At 39.5% G+C, this 20,538-nt stretch overlaps 1 protein-coding gene across 1 annotated transcript; it reads left to right on the top strand.

Moving 5' to 3' along the window:
• Positions 1-989: 989 nt before the first annotated feature.
• On the top strand, positions 990-9,736 carry LOC132842661 (nuclear body protein SP140-like protein). The gene is made up of 14 exons (XM_060865457.1): positions 990-1,050; positions 1,397-1,561; positions 2,284-2,458; positions 4,889-5,064; positions 5,607-5,775; positions 5,868-6,038; positions 6,577-6,732; positions 6,926-7,056; positions 7,217-7,279; positions 7,417-7,535; positions 7,700-7,805; positions 8,060-8,134; positions 8,451-8,594; positions 9,003-9,736. Exons 2-14 carry the CDS (start codon positions 1,406-1,408, stop codon positions 9,078-9,080), a joined length of 1,719 nt encoding a protein of 572 aa, XP_060721440.1. The 5' UTR covers positions 990-1,050; positions 1,397-1,405; the 3' UTR covers positions 9,081-9,736.
• Positions 9,737-20,538: the final 10,802 nt, after the last annotated feature.

The raw sequence follows: 20,538 nt of genomic DNA, 5'->3' as shown, positions 1-20,538 counted from the left end.
CTGTGTGACGCCAGTGAGCTGTGTGATGCCAGTAAGCTGTATGATGCCTGTGACCTGTCTAATGCCAATAAGCTGAATGATGCCAGTGACCTGTGCGATGCCAGTGAGCTATACGATGAAAGTGTGCACTGTGATGAAACTGAGCAGTGTTATATAAGTAACCTGTGTAATGAAAGTGAGCTGTGTGATGCAAGTTAGCTGTGTAATGTAAATGAGCAGTGTAATACAAGTGACCTGTATAATATAAGTGAATAATGTGATGTGCACTATAATTGTTGAAAAGATATATAAACCATATATTTCCAATGGATTGCATTAGCTATAAAAACCACTAGATGGCAGCAGAGGATCACTCGTTGGCTCATTCTATTCAGCATGTTTTTTCCTAGGAATTTATACTTAAACATTTTAAAATCATCTTCATATCATTTGTTAGGTCTAAGTTTTCTGAACCACTTTGCTTGTACAACCAGTGCTGTAAATCAAATCATTCATTAAATATATAACAAATATGTATATTTAAAAAACTACTTTTGCAAGTTCTATAAGTTTTTACTTAATGTCAATGAAATAAGTTCAGTAAAATTCCTTAAACGCTTGAACCCTGCTTGCAGCTTTAATTTATTTTACATTTACATTTCCTTTAGCACAACTCTCGTCCCTTTTCCCCCGTACCTCTCCTTTCGTTAATTGTCCTGTAAATACTGTCAATAGTTTCACCGTCTTTATTATTCCACATTATTATTAATATTATTATTATTATTATTATTTTTACTATTTGTATATAACATATTCACTTACTGTAATATTTTGATTAATAAACTTTCACATCGTTTGAATATGTGTTTTGTCTTCACCCTTTCACACATACTCCTGGGAATAATTTCCTTTTTTTTGAGTGTTACTTCCCTAAATACTCATAGACTATTATTGGGTCATAACTGGTTACACAACAGGTTACGCCCTTGCTCTCTTATTGGTTATTAAAGTCACTTCACTTCTCTGTAACAAATCCTCCCTTCTCACTTAGTCTTATTCAGGATCACAAAGGTAAGTATTTTAACTGCATTTCAATCTGTTTCTTATGTCTATTCTGTTTTATTCTGCTCTGCCCGAGCTGCTGTTTTACTGTATACTGTTGAAGCTACTATAGGTGCCATTTCACTTATATGCCACATAAATAAACAACATGATGCAATTCTGTTTTATTTTATTCATATTTAGTTCGGGTTTCCATTTTTAGCTTTGTGCAAGTGCATTATTGTATGTTATTGGACATTTAATGCTTGTTTCACACTTTTTTGGATTTTACATTTAAAACTTCTGTTTAAAATGTGTTACATTTTACATTTAAAACTCAGACCTCACATTTTCACATTTTGGTTTGTTTTTTCAGAATCAAAAAATGGACATCAAAATTCTACTGGATTTAGTACCCCAGGAGAATCTAATTAAATTTCTTCGTTGCAAGAAAACGGAGATCTGCTCGTACGTGAACGATCCTCACACGTTCCTCAAGATTCTCAGAGACCACGAGCTGATACCTGACGATCACTACGAGGCAAGAATACAAGATAAATGTTGTGTATTGTACAACAACTCAATAAGTTATTTTAATAACGGCTTGACATAATATTGCACACTTCAGTGTGTTTTAGTGTTCAGTGTGCGGTTGTAAACATTTATTCACAAGTATCTGTAATGTCTGACCATGATACAGAAAGTGAAAGCGTTGTAAAGGCATTTTCAAAGGAAATTACAGCAAGCATAATGCAAGGACTCTACTGCATATGATTCAGCTTACTTCCTACATCAGACTGGCTTTATTTTTATATTTTATATTTTTATTTTGTTTATTTAACATTCATTAAAGATATCTTCAGGGTCAGTGTGTTCAGTGAAATCACTTTAATGTTGCACTTCAACAATTCAATACATTGTCAGATAAATATCTCTCTCTCTCTCTCTCTCTCTCTCTCTCTCTCTCTCTCTCTGTCCGTGTGAGACGGAAACTGCGTGATGTGGGTGTGGAAACCACACCTTGTTTAGGTGTAGAAACACCTAAATGTTACCTAAATGAGAAATGTTACAAACTACAACATGAAACCTAAACATACAACAAAAGGAACTGTTCTTATAATAAACAACGACTGACTGACATCCTAAATATTTGAAAAATATATATTTCATTATATTTATGTTTTGCCATAATTTATCCATAATTTATATTTATGTTTTGCCATTTCTCCATCTGTCTCTTTTTCTCTCTCTCTCTCTCTGTAGAAGGTAATGAAGAGGAAAGGTAAGCAGAGAATGCAGGAAAGCCTGTATGAGATTTTGGACTGGCTGGCGAATGAGCAAGGACAGATGATAAAGCAGTTCTGGAGTTGTGTGTTTCAGGAACACATCCTGCAGAAAAATCCTTTACTGCGTCAGCTCCAAACCAGCCTTCTGAATGGTCAGACATCAATTTATCTTCCCTTTCTCTGTTCATCATTAGACTCCATGGATTCACATGACCGTTTTGCTTAAGCAGGCTTTTGATTGTTTTTTAAATGCATTATTTTCAAGCTTTGATTTAAGTTTCAGTGACAATATTTAGGATATAAGCTTTTTCTGGATCATATGTTCATGTACAAAGTCATTTAAGGATTTTTCTTGTTTAATGAAAAACTCATCAGTACAAAGAAACTGACAGGAAATAAGGAAAAGCAGGCAGAGCAACAGAAGAGTGGAAAAGAAAAGCATTGATGAGACAGAGGATGACACAGGACTCATATTTTGCCAATGAAGAAGGCCGGATGAACCCCTTCTTCAGCTCCTCCTCAATGTATTCATTCATGGCCGCTGATTCCGGCTGTGAGGGGGAAAAATTCTCCCTCTAGACGGTGTCGCTCCTGGCATGAGTTCGATGGCGCAGTCGCAGGGGCGATGTGGCGGTAATTCAGTGGCCTTGGTCTTGCTGAACGTCTCTGCGAGGTCCTGGTACTCGGATGGGAGTTCAGGGATATCAGATGTGGAAGGCGTGATGTTCGTCGTGTTTAGTTGGAGCGGCCCCTCCGCGGCTCGGTGGTGTGAGGTAAATACCCTGCCTCAGCTCGAGATTGATAGTTCGGGCCAGGAGATGACGGGGTTATGGAGCCTGAGCCAGGGTAATCCGAGGATGAGGGCGTGTCTGGGGGAATGGATGATGTGAAAGGAGATGCGCTCATGATGGTGGTCCCCCACTTGTAGGCTGAGGTCCCTGGTGAGACGTGTGATGTGTCCCTCTCCAAGCGGCCGCCCGTCTATCGCCTCCACTGCTAAAGGGGAAACACAGGGAATTACCGGGATGTTATGGCTGTGCGCGAATTTCCAAGACATAAAATTCCCTGTTGCGCCCGAGTCGATAAGAGCGAGTAGTTTAATTCTCTCTCCTCACACCTCGAGTTGTACGCTGATCTGAGCGCAGTTCTGTGATTGATGGATGACAGAATCTCGACTCATCGGGTTATTACACCTGTTCGGTGTTCTGGTCAGGCAGGTTGACAGTCTGTGTCTGGGTTCCCCGCAGTAGAGACAGAGCTGGTGGTGGAAGTGGCGCGCTCGCTCTTCAGGCGTGAGGCATGTGAAGTCGATTTGCATAGGCTCGGGGTTCTCGGGGTGCGCAGAGCGCACAGCAGCGCGTGCGGGGCCTCGGTAGGAGCGCATCAAGTTGTCAAGCTGGATAGAGAGATCCACAAACTCAGCTAGGCTCGTCTCGGCAGGCGAGTTCGGCTTATAGGTCCGGATTTAAGCTCTTGCGGTATAGTAGTCTCAGGGGGCATTCCTCCCAGCCTGTCCCAGGAAGCCTCCTCCGCGCTCTCTCCCATGGCGGAGTGGTCGAAGACCCTACGGAACTGCGCGAGGAAAATCTCGAAGGTGGGGAAGGCGTTTTCTCCCCACACTGCGGTGGCCCAGTCCAGCGCCTTGCCGGTGAGTAGCGAGCAGACAAAGGCTACGTGGCTGGCCTTGGTCGGGTACAAAGCTGGTTGCTGCACCACGAAGAGTGAGCATTGCATGAGAAAGCCCCTGCACTTCCCGGGATCCCCGTTAAACTTCTCTGGAAAGGCTAGTCGGGGGCTGGTGGTTGTGGGAGCGGGGTACTTGGCAGCTGGAGGAGCCATTGCTGGCAGCTGAGGGCTCGGTGCTCCGGTAGCTCCTTGCAGGCTCTGCAACGCTGCGGCGAGATTTTGGGTGAGCGTGGTGAGATGCGTCAGCTGTTGGTGGTGGCCGGCGAGCTGCTGCGCTTGGCCGGTGAGTTGGGTTGCAAGCTGAATAACAGCTGCTGGCTCTTCTGGCGGTGAAGTCTCCTGTAAGGAGGCATCGTATTGAGGATCCATTGAGGATGAGGATCCATTTGCAGCGTTTTTAATGAATGCACACACAGAGTCAGACAAGCAGGGTCAGAGCAGGCAAACACGGATATCAGAGGGTAGACAGAGAACGGCCACGGTAAACAGGCAGAATGTCGGGACAGACAGCAAACGATCAGAAAGGTCAATAATCAGAAACAGAATCGGAACCGGAATATCAGAAACACGGAAACGCTCAGAATGACTGTAGTAACAAGTCGAGACTTTGCACCGGGGTGAAGTTCAAGTGCAGCTTAAGTAGCGAGCGGTGATGAGGAACAGGTGGCGGTGTAATCAGTGTCGGTGATGGATGTTGGGGAGTGTAGTCCGGAAGCAAGTACTCCGAGACGCTTCTCTGCGTTGATGTTCAGGTGTTGTGTGTGGTGTGCAAAATGCTGTAAATGTAAATGTTATGTAATTATAGTATTAATAGAGATCCTTTAACTGTACTAAAAAATACAATATCAAAAAATGATATTGCACAAACCTTGTGTTGATCCTCCTGTCTCTGTTAGGGCCACAGGCCAGTGCAGAGACAGATGAATCCAGTGAAGCGGTATTAATTCCATTAGAGCAGCTGATTACTTTTTTTCGCCACAAGAAGACAGAGATATCATCTCGGATGGAAGACCCACAGCTTTTCTTCGACCATCTCGAAGACCACGGTCTGATATCTGAGGATCTTTACCAGGCAAGCAAGCAACATTCCTGAATTTGAGGAGCTTTTTTTTTTAAACCTTAATCCTGAATGATTGACTTCATCAATAAATCTAGATGTAGAATGTTTAGTGGATCTTAATATTTGATCAGTGTTAATTACTGGACATTACTAGTACCAGGTAACATACTGAAAGATGTATTCTAGATATTAAAAGAGCTATAAAGTGAAAGCATTGTACTTGGATTTGTGAGTGAAATTTGAATATGCAAATAATTTAAGGATATTAGTCCCTCCCCCCACATCCACTTATTATCTGCATTGTTCTTACATTTCATTGTCTAACTTGTTTATTTAGCATTTATTTCAAAAAGAAAATGGCTTGATGTAGAGTTTTGCACTGTTGAGAAAGTTGTAGAATAAAAGGTCTGTCAGAGTCTAGTGAGAATATTACAAAATGACTAATATGATTTCAAACCAACAATTGCACAGAATTCCTATATTAAAGGCTTCTCTTGAGTCTCAGCACAGTGGAGTTTGTCTGATTTTAACAAACTGCTTCTTTCTTTGAGCAGAAGGTAATAAAGATGAAAAGTATGGACAGAAGGCAGAATGCTGTGTATATGGTTTTGAAAAGCCTGGAGAAGGAGCCAAATAAAATAAAGGAGTTTTGGAGTTGTGTGTTTAAGGAGCACATCATGCTGAAATATCCTTTTCTGCGGAAAATACAAGACAGCCTTAACAGTCAGTCACTCAATTTTATTTTTCCTCATATGGTATGACTTGCTTTTTTATATCCAGAATATTATCTTTAAGAACATTATGTCTGTTTTTAGGATCTGTCTTCCTTAATCAAAACCTGCCCTGGCCAGAGAAACCGACAGGAAATGAGGGAAAGCAGGTAGAGCAAAAGAAATGTGGAACAAAGAGAAAGAAGAGTGTTGATGAGACAGAAGAGGAGGATGCAGGTCCTTCTTCTGTGTCCAGCTCCAGCTGTGGAATTCATAGTATGTTTATGGCAAAATGATAGAAATAGAAACTGTAAGAATTTGTAGGGATAGATAGATAGATAGATAGATAGATAGATAGATAGATAGATAGATAGATAGATAGATAGATAGATAGATAGATAGATAGATAGATCATTATTTATCTTGATATACCCACCTTCAAGAGGTTTGCATGTAAAATCTCAGTACTAAATGCACTTGAGTGTTGAGTTCAGATTTGAACCTCACTGGAATACATTTCCCTTAATAAATGTGTCCTTTCCACTTCCACTTCAGCACTGGGAATGACTTGATAAGGTCACCTAATATGTGGGACTAGAAAAAACATAAAGAAATAAAACATAATAACCAATTATCAACAATTATATCATTTGTGACAAAAGAAAACAAAGAGTGTACAAAACAATTATTTTGTAGTTGCTCTCAGTCTATAGGAACTTTTCTCTTGAGCATTTCTTGTTTCAAAACATAATACTGCACTTAAATCCTCTCTCATCACATGTTTGCATGTTTTTGCTTTATTACTGTTTTTTAGTCATTCCAGATGATTCCAGTAAAGACTCTGTTAGTAATTTCAGTGAAGACTCTGATGACCTCAGCGAGACAGAGGATTTGTCTAAGTTTGAGGCTACAGAGTTACCTGTCAGCTGTGGTTCAGTCACTGGTGTTTTACATAAATGCAGATTTAGAGGTACGTAACGGGGGGACAACTCAAAAAAGAGACAAGAAGCTAAACGCAACACGTGGCAAATAAATAGACATGATAATACATCAATTAGAAATAGGTTAACAGTAAGACAGCATGACTAATGATAATAGACATAATAACATGGATGTTATAAGCATATATCCCAGTATGTGGTCAGTTATTGTTTGTGCTGCAGGACCACACAGTAAGAGCATCCGCACAGAGGAGCGATGGTTCAGTCCTGAGGAGTTTGTAAAGCAAGGACCTCTGACTGATGGAGACTGGATGAAAAATATATTGTGTCACGGCAAAACCCTTGGCTCCCTGGTGAATATGCTACAGTATATCAAAGCTGTATTCAGCATGAACTTCCTGTTTCTTCTGTCTTGAATACGTTAAAATAGCTAGACACATTAGGTACACATTAGGTACACATTAGGTAAGGAAGGACCTCATATGTTTTGGGATTTTTTTTTTCTTTTTTCAGATGAAGTTCCTGGATTTCCATCCACTGGAATGTCGCTGTCATGTGTGCTGTCCTAAAAACCCAGTGAGTCCAAAACCCCTTATAACATTCCAATGACTCAGAAGACAGGCTCGTTTAATGGAAATATAAGACAGAGGTGGAGCATTTTAAAAATAACAGACCATGATGTCTTTTTTCTAAAAATGGTGTATCTGCACCAGGATAAAGATGATCTGTGCTTCATTTGTAATGATGGAGAAAAGTTGGTGTTCTGTACCAAGTGTCCAAGAGCTTTCCATCATCTCTGTCACGTACCAACTGTGCAGGACAAAACATTTGGGTGAGTATAAGAAAAAAAAAAAGATCTGAGTGAAGTAAACATTTTAATTTCTAAACTCAAGGTGCTACAAAAAATTAGCGATATACTGTCAGGTTCCTAGTGCTAATAAAGCATTTGTGTGTGTGTGTGTGTGTGTGTGTGTGTGTGTGTGTGTGTGTGTGCAGGATCAATAGGATGTGTACTTTCTGTGTGTTGAAGGCCAGAAAGGAACAGTGGGCTCACATGAGCAAGGAACAAGCTTTGGCCAGTCATTTTACCAGAAACATCTTGGTACACACAAACACATGCACATACACATATGCACGCACACACACACACACACACACACTCACGCATGCACACACACACACAAACACACACACATACGCATGCACACACACAAGTATGCACGCATACACGCACACACACAAGTATGCACGCATACACATGCACACAAACACACGCACACACACACACACACACACACACACGTACAGAAAGCACACTTTGCTATGGCTCAAATTGTCTCTGTTTTCCTTCATCAGCGCTGTGAGTATTTGCTGATGGTCTTATATAAAACGGATACCAAGCATGAGTTTCATCACAATCCCTCAGTAACTGTAAGAACTTTTTAAGGCTACACGTTTCATATATGTATAAAATTAATATAATAATAATAATAATAATAATAATAATAATAATAATAATAATAATAATAATAATAATAATAATAATAATAAATAATTTATTTCTACAAGAAGAAATCTATTTTAGAAAATATTTTAAATTCATTCTCACTCATTATTTTTAGAACCATATGTTAAGAGAGTTTTATGAAAGTAAAGGTTATTTTTGCCCTGAGGTTTGTCACCTCTGATTTTCCTTCACTAGACAAGTTACTTCACCTGGCTTTTGTGTAAACATGTCCTTGTGCAGGAGGAGAGCGTCAGCAGTGTGATTTCTAAACCCAGCTGGCTGAACAAAGTAAGGCGCAAGATGGAGAAAAACAAGTACACAACAGTGAGGGAGTTTGTGAAGGACATCAATCTCATCTTTGAAAACTACGAAGCCTTTCACGATGTAAGATACAGATAAATATACAAAGGACATGAAGAGTCTGACACTTTTTCCTGCTTCAGTGTGAAATTGCATTGTGTATAAATTATGGGAAAAACAATAAGAAATCTTTTTAGTGACATTTATGTCCATTGTAGTTTGTTATATTCATACAGTGGCATGGAATGTTTCAGAAAACAGACACAATAAGATTTTTTTTATTATATTTTCATTTGTTTAAGCAAAAAAAGGATATAAAAACAATAATAATTTGGTCATGTATTCATCATCACGTCTCAAACATTTATCACAATTATTTCCTTGTAGCAAATTGTAGTTATTTCTGTTTATTACCTAAAACGATTGGTGTGTGTTTGTGTGTGTGTGTGTGTGTGTGTGTGTGTGTGTGTGTGTGTGTGTGTTTGCGTACAGGACAATGCTGACTCAATGGGAGCCAAAATGAAAAAGATCTTTGATGAGGAGTTTGACACCATCTTTAAAATCCAGTAGCCTTTTTTCCATCACAAACTGCATCTCATTGGAAAAGATGCAACAAAAAACAACTACATTATGTTGATTTTTTTGCATTGACAGAATTCTCTTGTTAACTTCTTAAGCTGTAACATTGATAGCATCTGATTATTTAAGTGAACTTATCTTTTATTAATCTTTCTTGTTTATTGTTGTTTATTATTATTGCCAGTATGTTAGAACTAATTAATGCATTTGGGTTTAAAGGGTATATATGATTATGACCTGTTCAGCTTTGTGACTTTTAACATATACATTTTATTTAATCTTTACATCTTCTTTCTTATTGCTGTATATCAGCATTGATAAATTTTACTTCCAGTTACTGCATGAATATATTCTTTGCATAATAATGGCTTTTACTCTATAATACTACTACTACTAATACTATTACTAATCATAATAATAATAATAATAATAATAATAATAATAATAATAATAATAATAATAATAATAATAATAATATTACATTCTCTGATTTAAGAAGCTTTAAAGACAACCTGAAACCAGACCTGTTTGTTTGCGTGTGTTCTTATATTGTGCTTAATTCAATTAAAGTAATATTTTCTGTCCTTAACAAAAATACTGTCTCTGTCACTGTGATAGTCACAGACACACTGAAAACTAATAAATAAATAAATAAATAAATAAATAAAGCAGAGACATGTTGAGATGTCTACTTTATAAACTGATCTGTCATGCAAATGTGGTGCTTCAATTGTTATCCAGAGTGACTTCCATTTTTATTTCAGTTTATACACCTGAGCAATTAAGGGTTAAGGGCCTTGCTCAGGGTCCCTGTAGTGGCAACTTGGTGGACCTGGGATTCGAACCAATGACCTTCCGATCAGTAGTCGAACGCCTTAACCACTGAGCTACCTGTTTATACATTTGCATATACTGTTTATATATATATATATATAATATTATTATTATATTTCTTTTTTTTTAGCATTAGCAATAGCATGCTTACCGAGCTAGTTCTGGGTTCAAGGTGTTTACTTGCTACTAATTTTCTTTTAGATTTTATTACATTTTAATATATATAAATACATTAAATCTAATTTCATTTAAATCTAATTTAATTAATATTTAACAGCTGATTTAATTTGTTAGCCTTCTATAGCTTTGGCTAATATGTTGTGGAAAACTAGCTAATGTATATCTATTAAAATATAGCCACATTTTCCTCAACTAGATATTAATAGTGATCAGTAATGTTACTATTAGACACTAATAGACCGATACAGAACTATATATTATATACATTTAATAGCCTTCAATGGCCAAAAGATAAGAGTAATTTTTACAAATTTCTTACCGCAGTCTGACGAGATAAAATTTAATGATTTGAGGTTATGCAAATGAACGTGGCATTTGTATGTTTACGTGTGGGATTTATTGTTGTGTTCAGCTGTGTGTAGATGTGTGTGATAAATACCAGTTTCCTCATGCACACTATAGTACAATGCACATGTATTTTAATCTTGTTCTGCACACACTTTTATGAAAAAGACACCTGGTCTAACATTTACAGTCTATTAAACTGTTTTCAGGATTTCTGACACATGAAACATGTGTTGAACTCATTCCAAGGCTGGATCAGGAATCTGTCACAAGGTTGAGATGGACATGTAATTACATGCATAATAGCAGATGTGTTATTCATCATGGAGTGGGTGGGGTGGGGTGGGGTGAGGGGAATACACTTTACTCTATCTTACAAATCATTTCATATCATTTTTCTAAAACTGCAGGTTGGTAAATCATATAAATATAATTAAATATATATATTTAAAATATTTAGGATGTCAGTCAGTCGTTGTTTATTATAAGAACAGTTCCTTTTGTTTTATGTTTAGGTTTCATGTTGTAGATCATTTCTCAGTGTTTCTACACCTAAACAAGGTGTGGTTTCCACGCCCACATCACACAGTTTCCGTCTCACACGATAAACTTTCGCAGACACATTTATTCATTACACAGGTCTCTGTTTCAGGTTTTCAGTCAGTGTCACTGAGTCCTATCAGGGATCTACTAAGGTACAGTGTGACTTTAACCAGACAGGATCTGTAACAATAAATATACAGAAGGAAATAATAAGCTGGGAACTTTGTTGTTGTTGTTGTTGTTGTTGTTTAACTGGATCACTACATTACACATTATTGTACATGTAGCTCCTGTTGTACAGAGTAGACGGATAAACAGCAGTCGAATGGATCAGCTGAACTTTCTAACTCATGACGAGTTGGTTAGTTTTTTTCGCCATAAGAAGGCTGAGATCTCTTGTATGGAGGAACCTCACATCTTCCTGAGGCAGCTCCGAGACCACGACCTGGTGCCTGAGGATCTCTACAAGGCAAGAAAACCCTTTTTACAACATTCATTCATTCCAGGAGGGAATTCACCAGACTGACTGCTGAAGAAAACTCTACATTTATAATATATTTGTCATTCAGCCTCTGAATGTCCCCAATGTACACCCATTTACGGAAGTCCTAATGGGTTCTGTAACGGATAATTAAAACGTTAAGCCTTTATTCTCATAAATACTGTCAACTGTTTTGTGTTGTTTTGTATTAATTTATTGTTTTGTCATGTAAGATCTTCTTTCTTCTCTCAGTGAAGTGAAGATACTATGCCCTGCTTTATTTATTTATTTATTTGTTTGTTTGTTTGTTTGTAAAAAATGGATGGACAGGTACATAATCCTGGACATTAATGCATTATGGAATGAGAATGTTAGGATTACTAAACTTAAATTAATATAATGTCTTTTTAACTTTTAATGCACACGTACTTGGGTGCAAATGCTTAAAGTTATGCCTCAATATCTGTTGCACTACTTACACAGATGAAGATAAATGGGTTCCTGACTATTCTCTCTCTCTCTCTCTCTCTCTCTCTCTCTCTCTGCAGGAGGTAACAAAGAGGAGAAGTAAGAAGAGAATAGAGGACGGTGTGTATGAGATTTTGGACAGTTTGGAGAATGAGGGAGGAGAGTTCGTCAAACGCTTTTGGAGTTGTGTGTTTCAGGACCACATCCAGCAGAAATACCCTGTTTTCCGCGCTCTCCGAAACAGCATCCAGGACGGTCAGTCACTCCATCTCTTCACCTTTCTGTACTAATTTATGTTGTTATCTCTGATGTAGACGAGAGCTTTTTTCTTTCATCCCGAATACAGTCGAAATCACACAGAGGCTCTTGTTTTAGGTTCCTTTAGGAATTATATAAAGCTTCCTAAAGCAGAGAATGAGGCAGATGAAGAGGAAGCAGGCCCTTCCTCAAGGACCAGGTAGAAGAAAGCGGCCAAGGAGCCTAAGTCCTGTGAGTTGACATGTTATGTTTTGGGATATAATAACTTAAGGGTTAATAATGTCTTTTTTATTATATTGTAATTTTATATTCTAATTTAAGTGAAAAGCATTAATCAAACTGCTAACATTTATCTATTGGTACCTAATATTTAAAGAGCACAATCATTTCCTTTTTAGTGCATCACTATTATGTGTTTATGTCAGTCTACAGAACTAAACTTTTCTTTTTTTAAACCAGTCAAGACCAAATTAACAATAAAAAATTATAAATTGTGTAATTCTAGTGTTTACCTCAGTAAAGGTTAAAAAAACTCACTATACTACACTGATTTATCCAGTCATATATGGTAATGTTTGTACTGTAGGACGGTTGGAATGTTATAATCGCTTCATGACACTTTAATCATTTAAATCCAACATGACAGTTTACATTACATCAAGGTTTCTGCTTACAGTGACTAGCATAAGGAAATGCACCTTTATTATTAAAATGGATGTTGGGCTGTGATTTGAACCACTGTAATAAAACAAAAGAAAACAAACGGACCGCTGTGTATCCTTCTAAACCTTGGGCATAGATCACCAAACTCAGCATGAAACACAGCCAAGTTTCTGTGTGACATTATTCTCATTTTCATGAACACCAAAACTTTAAACAAGGTGAGATCAAAATTCATGGAGTGTAATATTACATGTTCAGTACAAGGTTCTTGACTCGATTCGTCCGTCTATTAAACAATGAGTTCAACACACTGGATAATGTAGTAGGCTGTTTATTATAAAATATGGTTTTGTTGTAATGTATCTACTCTAACAATATATAATGAAATACGAATTACTTATGTGTGTGTGTGTGTGTGTGTGTGTGTGTGTGTGTGTGTGTGTGTGTGTGTGTGTGTGTGTGTGTGCAGGATAAAGAGTTTGGAAGCAAGATCATCTTTCACATCCAGCAGTGTTATATTTTTTATATCTTAATGTAAAAACAGTGTGATACTAAAATGAATGCCAGTTCAATTTTCTTTATAACATTGTTCTAACTTTCCGTATTTTTAAGTATAAACCGAAAATTAAAGCTGACGTTTTTCTCTCGTCTTTGTTAGCTCATGGTTCAATGTTTAAGTCTCAACTGTACTAATCACTTAAAAGAATAAACTGTTTGTTAGTTGAACTGTTTATCCATTTATATTCGATGTCCTGTTTCACTAAGCAGCAGAATCTATCGATCGATCTATATTCACAATCAGAATACAATAAATATAAAGAAATAAATAAATAAAGCAGAGACGTTTTTCCACGTGGGATTTATTGTTGTGTTCAGCTGTGTGTAGACGTGTATAATAAATACCAGTTATCTTCATACACACTACACTCTAAAAAATGATTCATGGGGTTATTTTGTAAAACTTAAAATAAACAACATTTTCAGCATAAAAAAATTAAGTTTGTAATATGTACTTGTGTTGGCGTGTTGATAACTCATTTTAATGTCTTTCAAAATTAAAATAAAGAATACTGTCTTTAACTTTTTTATATATCGATTTTGAACAAACACTTTTACCTTCACGTAACAACAGAAAAATATTAAGTTGGTGAAACTTGTATATCTAGTGAACATCCTTTAAAAGCTGAGTAAAGGCGGAATTTGCCCGGACTGGTTTGCTGCCAGAGTGGGACAACTAGGAGCCGGAGAAACAGGAGAATCGAGGAGGAGAATAACTTATAAAGGTAAGTTAATATTTTTGCTTTGTTTTAATCTCAGCAGCTACCAACTGTATACACAAAAAATCGTTGACTTAAGTAAAGTTGGCCGCATATTCACAGATTCGATTTCCAGAGTCAATAACCCCTGAGCTAAACGCTGTTACTACACAAATAACACCTCTTTACTATCGTAGTAATTGTAGAGAGGCAGCTACAACCGCGTTTTCCTCAAAATCAGCTTTTCTCCGCGGTGGACACAATACATAAATCTGTATGTGTAGACGGCTGAGAGACAGATTCCAAGGGACCGTCTGCAAAGTGCAAAACCCGAAAAGTGAATACTAAAAAACAGTCAACGACATCCCAATCCATGATTAAGGCTGCAAAATCAGCCCCCAGCACTTACAATAGAGCACATGTTAATCTGTGAACATGTTAATCACATGTTAATCCTATTTCTGTAAAATTTTTGTGGAAATTAAATGTAATGTAAATCTCCGAAGAAATTCTGTACAGATACCAAATACTTTGACAATCAGTATATACTTAATACAATTCTGCTAATGCAAGGATTTTGTGTTTGTATTTTTTTCCACACCAAGCCATGCCCCTCCATAAGCCCCTCCCCATAGCAAAAGCCCCTCCCCCAAAATCTCACTCTAAGCTGAACTCAAAAGTTTGCAGCCCTGCATACATACAGTATATACATACATACATACATACATACATACATACATACAGTACATACATACATACATAAACATACAGTACATACATACATACCTACATACACATACATACATACATATGTAGCAGGTCCTGGCTAGGTCCCCACTGGCACATATATATATAATCCTGAAACTGAAAATATCAGAAATATTCCTGAGAAATCAGCGACGCAGGACAACTGTTGCTCATTCTCCAGTAACACGGATTATGAGCTCATATTGTTCTGCACTGCTAATTGTCCCAGTGTAACACTGTTCGTGGTTACCGCCACCCTGTGTCCAATTGATGAAGTACGTCATAGTGTTTTTATCCCGTAATCTCTCATTAGTATTCTAGTATATATAGAGATGAGCCGGATACTCGGCTGAAACGAGTATCCGGTACGGATAAAGCACTTCTGCCAAGTACGAGTATTATACGAGTAATACGAGTCAATATCTGTGCTGGGATTGAATGAAAATCATCATTGGGTAGCTGATTGTGTCAGCGTTCTGTGATAGGCTAGTCACAGCGCCCCTCCCCTAGAGTGATAGGCTAGTCACAGTGCCCCTCCCCTACACACATACAGATGTATTGTGTTGCTGTGTCTCGCTCTGCTCACTCACAGTCACACACACAACAGCTCTCTGTCTCTCCCTCAGTCACTCGGGTTCGCGGGTCTTTTCCGTTAACGTTTAGGGTTTCTTCAGCTTTTTACTTCGGGTTGTAGCGTTAATAATACATACTTACTAACCAGTAGAGTTCTGGTAAACATGGGTTCGTTCAGACGTGGTGCTTGCTTGGTAGAATGCGACTTGCATTGCGTCTCTGCCTGTCGGAGATTTTTTTTCTTTTTTAAACCTTCAGCTGTCTCTAACCAGTAACCAGACACTGAGTGTCTGACACGTTTTTGCTGTATTTCATAAAAACATAAAGGTAGTAAGCTAGTGTTATAAATATTACAAATTAATTATTAAGCCACACACACACTCACACACATACCTGGTGTGGAAATAAAAAAATAAAAAAGAACCAAAAAAATGTAAAAAATCACACTGATCATAAAAAAATTAAAAGATAAAAAGAAAGTTATGTTGTTCATTACATATTACTTCATAATTGCACTGCATTGTTTTGTTTTCATTGTTGCAAAACTTGTTCTGTAATATAGTTCGTTTGCTATCGTGATCAAAACCATTGATCTGAAGCTCAATCCTGATGCTGTCCTGTTAATATTTTTCTAATCAGGAATAAATATAACAATTTCTGATCAACCCATATCAATTGCATGCTTAAAATAACATACCAGTTAAAGCCCCGCCCATTCCAAGACAATCCCGCCTACTTCCGGGTTAGGTCCCACCCACTCTGAGTACAGATACAGATAATTCATATGGTTAACAGATACAGATACAGATAATGCTGTACTCGCTCATCCCTAATTATATAAATATTAAAACCAAATACAATTGCAATATAAGGAAAGGATCAAAAATAATAATCTCAACAAAACTAATTTTGTGAGTGTCACATCCACCCCGACAAACAAAAATGGCTCCCGACATTTCACAACAGCACTTTTTTTCTAATAAACTTGTGTGGTGACTGGCATGTAATATGTGTAAGGCAGATACATCTGTGGTGCATAAGGCGTAGGCATGATATACTGTCTGGCTATGTGTGGCATGAATGGTGGGGGAGGCGGGGAAATCTGTGAGGAAATAGAACCTATATGTTTTTGTAATGAAGGCTGGCCTAATGACTCATAAGTGAACACTGGTTTCGGCCTCCTCTCTCTGACTGACCTCCTAACCTCCCTGTGTGTATCTTCTGCAGGCCCAGTCATCATAGGGGGACAATTCAGTCTTTCCTCCTGTACTTTTTCAGCATGTCCATTTTGCTCATCCTCTCCAGGCTGAGGTAGGTAAGTGACATCAGGTTGTCCACTTGTCAGTGGTTCCTCTCCCACTAATTCCACTTCCCTATCCGTTGGGCTTAGTTGATCCTCTTTTTCAGGATCGTTTTGTTCGTGCTCACTTTCAGGTAGGTTTGTCTCACCCGTGTGTGTATAGTCTCTTTCAGGCGTCGCTCGCCCATTTGGTAAGTATGCGTCCATCGGTTCGGTTTCCCTCGTCCGTACTGTACTTGGACATTCTTTGTGGGCCATGGTCTGTTTCTTTGGGGTCAGACCAGACACTACTGTAGGAGATTTCTTTGGCTCCGAACTTCCCCTCTTAACTACAGGTGTTCTTAGCCAATAACCTCCTGTCCACTCATCCTCATCATCAGTGTCCGATATTCCATCCTTGTCAGCAGAGTTAATCCTCTGTTGAGGATGTTTTTGCCTCTGACTGGGGGCTGTAACAGAGTTAGCTAGCTGTGCTGGGCTCTCCACAGGCAAGCTATTAACTAACAGCAGCAAGTTTCTGTGTATGGTTCTGTTCCTTGCATTTGGGTCTCCCTCAGGATGAATGACATATATCGGATTATCTGAGATTTGCCCCTTCACCACATAGATTTTCTTCTCCCAGTATGAACGTAGCTTACCAGGTCCAACCCGCTCTCCCATGTTTCGAACCAGTACCTGATCTCCTGGTTGGAGGACCACGCCCCTCGCCTTTTGATCATAGTAGGACTTGTTCTTTCTCGATGACAGGCTGGATTTGTTTGCAATCTTGTACGCTTCCGTCATCCTTTTTGACCCTTTGTCCACATATCCTTTGTGTGTCACTGATTCTGTGTTTTCCAATAGTCCTAACAAGAGATCCACGGGGAGATGGGGGTGTTGCCCATACAGCAGATAATGAGGTGAGTATCCAGTGGACTCGTGGCGAGTACAGTTATATGCGTGTATCATTGGTGGCAAATGTTCTTTCCATCTCTCTTTTTCTCTGTCTGTCAGTGTCCGTAACATTTGCAGTAGTGTGCGGTTGAACCGCTCAGCGGGATTACATTGTGGGTGGTATGGGGATGTTCATGAGTGCCCGACCCCTGACAGGCGTCTAAAGGTGTGGAACAGGTTGTTCTCAAACTCACGTCCTTGATCATGGTGGAGACGATTTGGATAACCCAGACGAGGTATGTAGTCGTTGTATATCCGTTCAGCTGCAGTTTGTCCCAATTTATTTTTGGTTGGGTAAGCCTGGGCAAATCTGGTAAAATGGTCTATTACTACCAGAATATACTCATAGCTTCCCTTGCTTTTCTCCAGATGTAAGTAGTCTATGCAAGCCAGATCGAGAGGGGAAGCAGAAGTCAGGCCACCCATCAGCGCACGTATGTGTGTGGTGGGTTTCTTCTGTTTTATGCAACTGCATTTTCTTGTGACATACTCTTCTATGCATCTCTTCATCTGTGGCCAATAGAAACGTTCTCTGGCGAGATGGAGCACACGTTCTGTGCCAACGTGCCCCATGTTGTCATGGAGATGTTTTAGGGCAACTGAGCGGTACTTGGTGGGTAGGACTAATTGTTTTCTCTCTGGTGTTTGGCGGTATAGGACTCCATTTTCCAAATGTAGTTGACTCCACTCATGAAGGAGCTTGCGAGTGAGCCCACTCACTGACCTTCTGACCTCATCAGTAAGAACATTATTTACCTCTTTCAGTTTCATTATTTACCCTATTCCGGGGTTCTCTCGTTGGGCTTTTGCCAGTTCTTTGTGACTTATTTTGGGTAAGAGTGTATGAGGCTGTGGTATCACATCAGCAGAGAAAGTGTAAAGTGCAGCTATCCATGCTACATCTTTCTTCTGGGCTGCTCTACTCCCTTCCCAAGCCGTATGCAGTACATCCTGTGACAGTTCCTCCGTACATTTCACCACATAGTTGTCAATGTCGAGTGGGATGCTTGAGAGCGTGTCGGCATCTATGTTGTTTTTTCCAGGTCTGTATTTAATATTGAAGTGGAACTCTGACAATTCCCCAACCCAGCGATGTCCAACTGCATTGAGTTTCGCAGTGCTCATGATGTAAGTCAGCAGATTGTTATCAGTGTAAATGGTGAAATGTGGAGCATAGAAAAGAAAGTCTCTAAATTTCTCACACACTGCCCACTTCAGAGCAAGGAACTTGTGTTTTCCGCTGTGGAGTCGGTAGTTCTTTTCAGCGGGTGTCAGAGTTCGTGATCCATATCCGATGACACGCATTTTTTGACCCTGTCGCTGATAGAGGACTGCGCCAAGCCCTTTCTCCGATGCATCTGTGTGTAGGACGAATGGCTCCTCGAAGTTGGGGTATGCAAGTACTGGGGGGGTGGTCAGCATACTGACAAGCCTTTCCAAGGTACTTTGGTGATCAGTTTTCCATATGATGGCTGTTTTGGACAGAAGTTGTGGACCCTTAGACTTGTTGGGGCATTGAGGACTTAACTTGGAGCAGCTCATACAATGGTTTGGCTATTTTTGCAAAGCCCTGTATGTAGGAACGGTAATAACCCATCGGAGGTCACCAACTGTTTGGGGCGTTTTGGTTTTTAAAGCCATCACTGCCTCTAGGTCTTTGGGGTCAATTCGGACTCCCTCGGCTGACACCAAGCGTCCAACATAGCGAACCTCCTTCTGAAACATCTCACACTTTTCTGCCCGTAGTTTCACCTCATGATGCTGCAGTGCTTGGAGAACCTTGCGAATCACCTCCACGTGGTCACTGAAAGATCTGGAATAGCACAGTAGGTCATCCAGGTACGGGATGCAGTACTCGTCTCTCAGAGAGCCTAACATCTCCTCCATGCTCCTCTGAAAAACCGCAGGTGCATTAGAAAGTCCAAACGGGATCCGTACCCATTCATAAAGCCCCCAGGGAGTGATGAAGGCAGTGAGATGGTGTGACCCATCTGCCACAAACCCCTGGTGGTAAGCTGTACCTTGGTCCAGTATGCTGAACACTGAGTACCCACCTAGCGTGTCTATCAAATCCTGTATTCGCGGCAGTGGATGTCTGTCGGGTACGGTTTTTTGATTAAGGAGACGATAGTCTATGCAGAGACGAAGAGTGCCATCCTTCTTTCGCACACATACAACTGGGGCAGAATAGGCAGACTTCGATTTCACTATCCAACCCTTTACAAGAAGATCTTGAATGTAATCTTTTACTTCTTTAAACAGTGGTTTGGGAATGGATGTGTACGCTCTCTGCACAGGAACATCATCTTTGAGATTGATCACCATTTGCAGGTTTGGGATACAGCCAAGGTCATCTCCATCCCTAGCGAAGGCGTTTGACTCCTCATGAAGCATCTTTCTAGCAACCTCTTGTTGTTCTCCCTCCAGATGATCGAGGTTTACAGGTGGGTCCCACAGAGGTGGATCTGAGTGGTTGACCTGAGTGGTGGTTATCTGACTGACAGTTGCTGAAGGCTGTGTTTTGTCCAGAAATATCTGCCTCCACAACATTTTCAACCCCTTGCAGGATCCCTAGGGCAGTTTTACGTGGTATTGCGATGTCATGCTTGGTGTTATTACCAATTGGAATGGTGACATAGGGCTTTATTGGGTTCTGGATTTCAAACAAACCTGGCCCCGTATCCCACTGTCCAGACGGTAGGCTGTCTTCATCCATCTCGAGCAACACCAGTTGGGTAGAGGCATCCATGTTTGACGGAACCCGACACCTCACCCACGAAACTTGAGCAGCTGGGAGCACAATATCCTTGGCACCTGTTCTTAAGCGTCCCTGTTGCATAACTGGCTTTGCTGTCTGAATAAAGTTGA

The sequence above is a fragment of the Tachysurus vachellii genome, chromosome 3 (genome assembly GCF_030014155.1).
Source record: "Tachysurus vachellii isolate PV-2020 chromosome 3, HZAU_Pvac_v1, whole genome shotgun sequence".
Lineage (NCBI taxonomy): Eukaryota > Metazoa > Chordata > Actinopteri > Siluriformes > Bagridae > Tachysurus > Tachysurus vachellii.
This window is presented reverse-complemented; position numbering and strand designations above follow the sequence as displayed.